Source organism: Lipotes vexillifer, unplaced genomic scaffold (genome assembly GCF_000442215.2).
Source record: "Lipotes vexillifer unplaced genomic scaffold, Lipotes_vexillifer_v1.1 scaffold466, whole genome shotgun sequence".
Classification (NCBI taxonomy): Eukaryota; Metazoa; Chordata; class Mammalia; order Artiodactyla; family Lipotidae; genus Lipotes; species Lipotes vexillifer.
In genome coordinates, this window is record NW_006796103.1 from 615,083 (window position 1) to 624,166 (window position 9,084).

Consider the following 9,084-nt stretch of genomic DNA (forward strand, 5'->3'; position numbering starts at 1 on the left):
TTTCCCTCACCCCCAGGCAGTAAACACTAAGCAAACCATCCACAAGAAATTAACATATTTTCCTCCATTTTCTTCAGCTGGCTTTTTCCAAACAGCAGATACTTAAAACAGAGCAAATGGACCATCAAACACTGACCTACACTCCAAATGGGAGACTTGGGAAAGGAACTGCCTGCGGCGGCCGAGAAGACCCAGCCCCAGCAGGCACACATGCACGTGTGCAGGCGTGTGTGAGCACATACGTGTGTGCCTACAGAGCAGTTCACAGCGCATCCTCAAACTGGCTGCCCTCCTCCCAGCAGGCTGTGTCCAGGTTCAGTCAGGAACCCAAGCTGCAGCACCTGTGTCCCAGCTCCATGCAGAGTTCTGGCACCAGCCCCATCTGCCCTCATCCCAGGGGTGCCTCTCCCTGGAACTCATGGGGGACCCAGGGTGTGTAGGGCACTTCTCCAGGGTCTGAGCATCAACCGGTCACTGAGGTGCCAGCTAGCCATAGCCATCCCAGAAGATAGGCACCTCCAAAGAGGTGAGGGGCCAGCCCGGGCACCAGCACCTTCCAGGAAAAGGGGATTCACAGCCAGGCTTCTCCTCCTGGCAAAGGGCCTCAGGTCAGGGTCCCTCCCACCACTGCAAAGGCCACAGGGCATCTCTGCAGTGAGGGCCTTAGGTTTGCTCATCTACAGAAACCACTTAATGCTGAACAGGAAATCTGCACCCCACAGCTCTGTAGAAGCCTCCAGCCATACACTCCACTCCCATGAGAGAAGGCGCCTATGGCTGTCTGTGAGCATAACACTGCACAAATAATGGTAATTTATGAAAGAAAATACAACCATTTGATTTAGCAAGAACGCTTTTCAATCAAGCCCTAATCCGCCTCCCGGAGTCCCACTGTCTAAGACAGGGCTGACATGCTGCCTCCACGGGCTCGTGTAGCCCCTGGACCTCGATTCTGGAAGCACAGACTGAGAGGCAGAGGGGGACGGGTGGAGCGCAGATCTGGGGGACCAAGCGAACCCCGAGCAGTCACATGAGCCCTGACTTCCTCAAGCCAAGTCCCTCCTGGCTGGATGTCACCACCCAGCATGGTTAACATTCCAGGACCCCCACGCTTGGGTTCCATTATCAGCAGATGGAGATTCTGGCCCTGCCTCTGCCACTTCCTGGTGGTGCAGCCTTGAGCAAGTCACCTAAGCTCTCTAAGCCTCAGTTTCCCCATCAGTGCAGCAGGACTCTCCTGCTGGCTCGAGGACTAGGAGGGGAGCCACCCCCCACCATGGTGGCTGAGGTCCCCAGAATGGGGAGGCTACAGGGGGCGCAGGTCCTGATCCCTTGGTTGTCTGTCTGTGGTACTTGTAGAAATTCCATGTGAAAAAAAAAAAAATGGCCAATGATGCATAAAAACAAAAGTTAACTGGGATCAAAAGAGAATTTAACTGGGACCACCATGAGAAGAACAAGCCCGGTGACCTTCCACCAATGCAAAACCCAAAGAGGATTAATCCATTTCTCTCAAATCAAAGGATTGCAATTGGGCAGGCCTAGGTAGAGAAGACCGCCTGAGCTGAGCAGACACATGTCCTGGCCTGCCCGACCGCCCAGAATCTCAGGGCCTCCAGGAAAGAACAGCATATACACCAGCAGCGAGTGGGCTCCTGAGGCCACACATCTGGATGCACACAGGTCTCAAGGACAGCGTGGCTTGGTTCCCACACACACCCCAGCTGGTGTGGGAATCTGGGACCCCTGGCCGATCCAGCCCCTCCTCAGGGAGTGGGCTCTTACGTCCCCGAGCTCTGAAGCCATCGTCTTCTTGCTGCAGATAAGGGCTCTGCAGGGAAGCCAGCTTGGCGTCCCAGAGAGGCCCATTAAATGCCCTTGACCCCGACACTGGGCACACACTGTAGAATTTTTCTTATGTTATTTTTATGGCACTCAGGAAGTGATGAGACAGAGACAGCTGGGCGTCCTGGCCTGGAACAACCCTGACACCCTCCAGGTGCCCAGCCTGGCCCTGCTTCCCCACAGGCACCTAGAGGTATGGTGGCCCCACAGACTCCTCCCTCCATGGCCCCAACGGGGAACTACTTCTCACCTGCCTCCCCACCCAGCATCTAAAAGCATCCGTCCTCAGAGCGCTGTGCCCTCGCTCGGGAGCTCTGCAACACACAAGACCTGCACAGCCAGCCCCCTCTCACCTCTCTGGCCACCTGGCACCACCTCTGCCAGGCAGGAGTCCTGCTCTGGCCGCCTGGCCTCTGGGACGTGGGCTGACGGAGCCCTGCTTGGCCCACCTCTGTGGAAGCACCCACTTCCCCAAGCTCCCCGTGGGCACCGGGCCTACCTGTTGGGGTTGTACTCGAGCGCGCCGACCTCCTCGCTGGCCTGCAGCAGGTCCAGGATGCCCGCAGCCGAACCCCCGCCACCCTTCTTCACTTTGGCGTTGCGGGCGGGCTTAGTGTCCGTGTCTATGTGCAGCGAGCCCTCGTCAGAGGAGTCATCACTCTGCTATGGGGACAGAGCAGCCGGTCGGAAAAGGATGTGGGGGTAGGGGTAGGGACGACTGTTTCCCTTCAGTGAGAAAAAGGCGTTTTTAAAGAGCCTGTCCTTGTAATGAGCACCATGGGGCTGGCTGACCAGACACACAGAGCAGCGCACAGGTGCCAGAGCTCTGCGCTGGGATCCTGGAGCCCTGCCTGCACCATTTCCCCAGGTGAACCTTGGTTCACAGGACCTTACATGAGACCCCAATATTGAACATAGATACAAGAGGAGTCGGCGTGGTTGGACTGGGAAGCTCAGTGTGCCTGCACCTGAGGGACACCGGTTAATAGCCCCTGGCAAGTGGCTCTGCAGAGACACCTTGGGCTCTGCAGGCAGGGTATGACCCCAAAAGGGAACCTGGCTTTCTTGGAGACGGCCACCGCATCCTGGGTTGGACATGCATGGCCTTGGAGGACACCTAACTTAACCCCCACACGTTTAGTGCAAGACCCAACCCCCAGCAGGTCTGGCCTGCTACTCCCTGTACCCGAGTCCTCCGGCATCAAGGAGATGCATTATCTTCACCGTGGATCTGACTACGGAGTGCGGCTCCCAAGGCCCCACCACTCATAGAGACCTGCAGACCTTCCACAAGTCCCACATCTGCTTTTGTCCCTTTGTGCAGGGTCCCGGGGCTCAGAGCTCCACATGTGGAGCCCAGCCAGCCTCCCCAGGAAAACGTCCCCCTCTGCACTCCACCCAGAAAGCTCACTCACCCAGAAGGCACTCGCTTACCTTGTAGAGAGCCGAGTCCAGCTTTGGCTTCGTAATGGGCGTGGGCAGCGGCTCCTTCTTGTCCAGTAAGACTGAAAGCAGAGCGTGTGGGAGTCAGCAGCAGTTTTGGAGGAGCAGAGGGGGACCCTGGTCCAGCCACACCCGATGCCCACTCCACATGCCTGAGATGGCCTTTATGGGTCTGGGCCTGCCCCTTCCCCATGTCCCCCCAACTCACAGGACAAGTCCCTCTTCGGAGCATTTTTCTTCCTCCTAATAGGAAATTCGTCAATCTTGAGCTCCCCGTCATCCGACACGTACTCATACTCATCCCGCACTGGCTGGGGCTTGTCCTCCTTGAAGTTCTGCAAGGCTCCAAACACCCCTGGGCCTGGCTGTGGCTTGAGGGCCTTGGAGCTGGGGCGGCAGAAGTAGGCCAGTCAGTGGACATCCACACAGCCTGGCTAGTGCCCCCAGCACCAACCCCCACAGGCCTTGGAGGACCAACAGCCAGGCTGGAGCCTTCCCAACCCCACAGCCTCCTCTCCAATGCCGTGACCCCAGTGAAGACAGCGCACAACCCACAGGGTATATGCCTGGCCCTTTCTCGGGCTATTTAAGGTTGTGCCCCTCACTGCCCCCTCACCCTAGCCAACGGATGAGCATGCCTACTTTCAGGCTGCCCTGGGGTCTGATACAAGCCCAGTGTCAGATGGAGCCAGTGCCAACTGGCCTGGGTTTTCTACATAGCTATTCCAGAAAAATAATTTCAGGGCCGAAGTGTAGACACAATAGCCTAAGAAGTTTCACATAACTCATCTCTCTCCTGGGGCAAGACAGGGCTACTGCAAACGAGGAGAGTCCAACGCTCCAGCCGCTGTCTCCCTGTCGGCTGAGGGCACAAGCGCACACTCAGCAGTGGGGACAGCAGGCAGGGCACAGGCATCTGCAATTCTCAACAGGTACAGCTCTGATTCCCAACAATGGAAACACAGAGGACGGCTGGCAGTGAGCCCTGCTGGGTGTAGTCATGAGCTACATAACACAACACCACACACACGTACACACACACCCAGGTACATACACACAGGTGTGACATAGTTATAGAATCATGTCTCCCTTTCTCCCTTTCATTTCTAAACTCTGTAGCGCAGTCGGTCAGTCATAGAGTTTATGCTGTGCAAAAGCTCCCCGGGACCTAGCAGCTGAGCTTCAGATAAATCAAGGACGTGCTCAGGGCCATGAAGTCAGGGCAACCGGGCCCCTGCAGATCAGACCCAACCCACCTGCTCACCAAGCAGCCTTGGCACATTGCCGTGAGCTCTTGGGAATAACAGGCCCACTTATGCCAGGCTCTTCAAGAGCACAAGATGCTGACCAGCTCTGTTCCCCCACCACCTAAAAATGGCCTTCTCCCCCCATCTTGCAGATGAGAAAACTCAGGCCTACAGCAGAAAAGTGGCCCCATTCCCACTGGGACGTGTCTGCTTCCTGATTGCTGGGCACCCACCCTGGACTTTGGATTCAGTATACAACTGGGTGTGGGACCGAAGCCACCAAGGGGCTTCTTGGTGGGCACAGGGTGTCTGGCCCACCAACCTCCCATCTGGCCAGCCCACCACACTGGTCAGCAGATGGAGACCCCTTATACAGTCCAGAACCCGGACACACCAGCTCACACACACATACCCTCCCAGGCTAGGTGCCCCCATCTCTCAGCTCAGTGCCATCTCCTCCAGGAAGCCCTCCCACCAACTCCCTTGGACACACAAGGCCTCCACAGCACCCCAGGCCCCACAGATCCTTCTTCCATGGCCCCAATCACGGCCATAATTTTAGACGGATTTGAGAGTGTTGGATTAATACCAGCCCCTCCCCGCTGGCCTCTAGACTCCAAGGCCAAGATCCTGACCCCCACCATGTCCTCTGTGCCAGCCCAGGACAGCCACTCGGCTAATATCTGCCCAATCACACTCTCCTACTCCTTGCTGGCGCACACTACTGCCCCCTCCCCACCTACCCAAGCATTCTGGCTTAGGAGGCAGGAAAGGAGTCTGCCTGGAGGCCCTCATGAGGGGTGTGCCAAGCAACAGCAGCCAGCTCAGAAGGGGGACTCACCGCGGAGCCCTCCAGGAGGGTGTATGTGTGTGTCGTGTGTGCACAAGCAGAGGATGTGTGTGTGTGATGTGGGGGGGCGGTGTTCAGGGTATGTGTGTGGCATGTGGCACACGTGCAACCAACCCCTCCTGGCACGAGCACTCACGTACCCTAGCAGTTTCTTGTTGGAGAAGGAAAATGAGAACTTGTTGTCCTTGTTCCCTGACAGAGGAGACTTCTCCAACTTCTGCTCTTCCTCCATCTTCAGTAGGGAGTCAGGTTTGCTGTTCTGAAAAGCAAACCCAGGACCATCCCTGAGCCCCACACAGGCGCCCAGTGGGCAGAGGCAGCTGGACTGGGCAGCCTTCTCCCTCTGACATGTCACCTGGGGACCCACTGCAGCCCCAGGCCCGCAGGACCTGCCCTCGGATGCTGCCCAGCTCCAGGGAGTGTGAGCTTGAACCAGGGCAGGCTACAAAGGGCAACGCCATCCATGCTCTTAGGCCGAGATGTGCCCACGCCAGCCCCTCAGAAGGTAGCTCCATGGAAGCCACGTGCACACCCAGACCCTCAAAGACCTTCACGGCACTGCCCACCTGCAGACAGGCAGACACACACCTGACATACCCTACAGGCACACACACACACACCACCAAGTCCACACTTGCCCCACACACCACCTTCTTTCACTAACATAGCCTTCCCTGAGGGTAGATTCACTCACCAGCATACCTGTACACACACATCTCACCTTGTACTTCCACTTGGCCTCCGACTTGCTCTTAGTCTGCTCTCGGATTTCCAACCTCTCCACGTCGTTCTGCGTGCTGATAACCTCTTTGTTGGGCACACTCAGGACATTCTTTGTGGCCTAGAAAATACTAGCCATTATCTGGTAGCGGACATGGGTGGGCAGCAGGCCTCCATGAGGCTACAGTACAAAGTGAGAACCACACAGCACAGAGTCCCTGCCTCCTGCTGGCCTACATGCATCAGCTAATCCGTCAATCAATCTACCCAACCACCCAACCAACCAACCATCCATCCATCCACCCACCCATCCAACTAACCATCCATCCAACCACCCACCCATCCAACTAACCATCCATCCATCCACCCACCCATTTATCCACCATCTACCTATCTGCCCACCCATCCAACCACCACCCATCTATCTACCCATCCATCCACCCACCCATCCACTCATCCATCCACTCATCCATTCACCAACCATCCATCTATCCACCAATCCATCCATCAAACCATTCACCCACACATTCATTCATCTACTCTTACTCCTCCCTCCCTTCCTTCCTTCCTCTCTCCTTCCTTCCTTCCATCCATTCATTCATTCATACATTCATCTACCCTCTTCACCTTGAGGAAGGGAAAACCAATGTGCCCCACTTAAGCCCTGCAACACTAGCTCCAGTGGCCACCAAACCCCTGGGAAGTGAGCAATGACCTCCCACTAACAGGAAATCACTCAATGTGGCCTGGTCTCAGGAACTCATGGTCCCCAAAGCCCACACCTAAGACCCTCTACTCACATTGGTGGGTCCTCAGGGCCAGGCCTGCCTCTCTCACTGCCGCAGGGGCTCAGGCCCCCAAGGACACCTGCCCCCATCACCGGCTCCACCCCTGCCTCCCCACTGCCCTCCACTGGTGCCTTAGCCACCTTCAGATCTCAGCCAATGTCTGGGCCCCAGGGAAGACTCAGCCGGCTTGTCCCCCCAGATGACCCTCAGTGGTGCCACCCTGGCCCAGCAGAGACTCTGCTGCCTGCATCGTGAGGGTCTCTCCCCAGCTGCCCACTACACCAAGCTTGTTGGGGCAGAGCCCAGCTGCCCTGGGTCTCTAGCACAAGGACATGGCAGCCCCAGCACCATCCCACAGGCCTGGTGCTCGGAGGTGTCTGCAGGCCTGCTGACTATAGGTGGGGAGGGTGAGGCCGCCCACCTTGCCCTTCTTAGGAGGCTCAATCTTGGTCAGTGCCTCCTTGGTGTGGGCCTCCAGCAGGTCCAGGTTGGGGATGGTGGGTGAAGCCGAGCCCCTGCACTTCTTCCCCTTCTTCTTGCTTCCGTCCTTGAGCTTCAGTGATTTGGGAGGCTTGGGGGGCTTTGGGGGCTTGGGAACTTTGGACGGCTTGGGCATCTTCACGGTTTTGGGAGTCTTTTTTTTGGACACTTTCTCCAGGAAGGACCGAGGAGGGCTGGCCTCAATGGGGGATGGGGGCTCCTCCTTTTCTCGGTCCCCAAAACAGACCTCGTCCGAGGAGACGGCCGCAGTTACTTCAGGTCGGGAGGCCTTGGAGGCATTCTAGGAAAAGGACAGGGAGAGGTGACCAACCATACGCTGCCAGGAGGGTCTCACAGCCCCAGGCCATGGGAGACACTCGAGCAGAAAAGGAGCATCTGTCTACATCATCAGTGACATGCTCACATTCATCCTACAGCATCTGTGTGACAGGCTCACATCCATCTACACCATCCGTGAGGCAGGGTGCCATCCATCTACATCACCAACCACTTGACCCCTTTACCTCCTTGGTGGGGACTAGACAGGCTCACACAAGCAGGGTCTCAAGGGGCTGAAGTCCTCCCTGCAGAGTCCTTCCCTACCCCCACAGGGAGCTGGAGGGAGACCCCACACTAATTCCCAGGGCTCCCGCCAGAAGACTGCAAGTCTTCCACCGGGACCTAGGAGTCCAGAGCCATCACGCAGGTGGCCCTGCCCCAGAGGGCTGAAGGAGGGGCTGCCTCACACATGGCCATCTCTGGAGGGACACCCAGGGAAGACAGGCAGAGGCCTCCCTCAACCAGGGTCAGCGGGCCCCCAGGGTCAGCCCTACCTCACTGAGCCGGATCTCTTTGGCGAGGTCTTTGATGAGCTGCGATGGTTTGAAGTGCTCTGGTAGTTCATCCTCATGCTCCGCCAAAGCCTGCAGGACAGCCACGCACAGGGTCAGCGGGTCAGCCGCCGAGTCTGGGCACTGATGCCCACCCACCCTCCACCCACAGGGGCCCCAAGCAGCCTCAGCTTCTGTGGTTCCTAACTCATGCCCTCTGTCCTTCCAGGCTGTCCCCCCATCTACCCACCCAGGACCTCCGGCCCCACTGCCGTCCCAACAGGCACAAGGGCAGGTGCTGCCAAAGGTGTGGATTGGCTGCATGGGGTCCTAAGGGAGTTAGCCCACTCTGGCCAGACACTGCCCCAATGAGAAGGCTCTGCCATGACTCCACTCTACAGGTGGACAAACAAGTCCCAGAGAGGAGGGGGTGCCTGAGGCCACCACCAGTTGTGAAGTGAATGTGGGCCATCCCTTCTTCCTGGGCATGAGGCCACTCCACCTGGCCACACAGCTGATGTGAGGTAGGAGGGACACCCTGCATTACTCCAGGCCTTGAGGCAAGAGAAGATGTGGCTGAAAGAGGGCTCTAGGAGGGTACTTGCTGCCCCACCTCCTGGACTCCCCACCCCCACAAGGCCTCCTGCGGGCCTGATGGGACCTACTCAGACTATGCTGGCACCCCTGATTGGGTACCAACAATCCAGGCAAGATGCCAAAGGAAGCTGGAAGCTGCTTCTCTGGAGCCTCCATTAGGAGAAGTAGCTGCTGCACGGATGCTAGTGAGGTGCTAAGGCTTTACAGTGGGGGCTGAGGTGGGGCCCAGACATGCTGCTTCAAGGGAGCCGTGAGGGGCAAAGGGCAGTGCTACTGTGGCGGGG

The 9,084-nt window shown here is 57.6% G+C and overlaps 1 protein-coding gene across 1 annotated transcript in view; it reads right to left on the reverse strand.

The window, feature by feature from the left end:
- The window catches only part of PHF2 (PHD finger protein 2), a 92,897-nt gene that overhangs the window by 6,629 nt on the left and 77,184 nt on the right, over nucleotides 1–9,084 (reverse strand). Inside the window, exons 12-18 of the mRNA XM_007468158.1 lie at nucleotides 8,207–8,296; nucleotides 7,315–7,674; nucleotides 6,107–6,226; nucleotides 5,526–5,644; nucleotides 3,497–3,675; nucleotides 3,280–3,350; nucleotides 2,345–2,505 (exon numbers count right to left, since the gene is read on the reverse strand). Of these exons, the coding sequence (XP_007468220.1) occupies nucleotides 2,345–2,505; nucleotides 3,280–3,350; nucleotides 3,497–3,675; nucleotides 5,526–5,644; nucleotides 6,107–6,226; nucleotides 7,315–7,674; nucleotides 8,207–8,296 (1,100 nt within the window). The remainder of the gene's footprint in view (nucleotides 1–2,344; nucleotides 2,506–3,279; nucleotides 3,351–3,496; nucleotides 3,676–5,525; nucleotides 5,645–6,106; nucleotides 6,227–7,314; nucleotides 7,675–8,206; nucleotides 8,297–9,084) is intronic.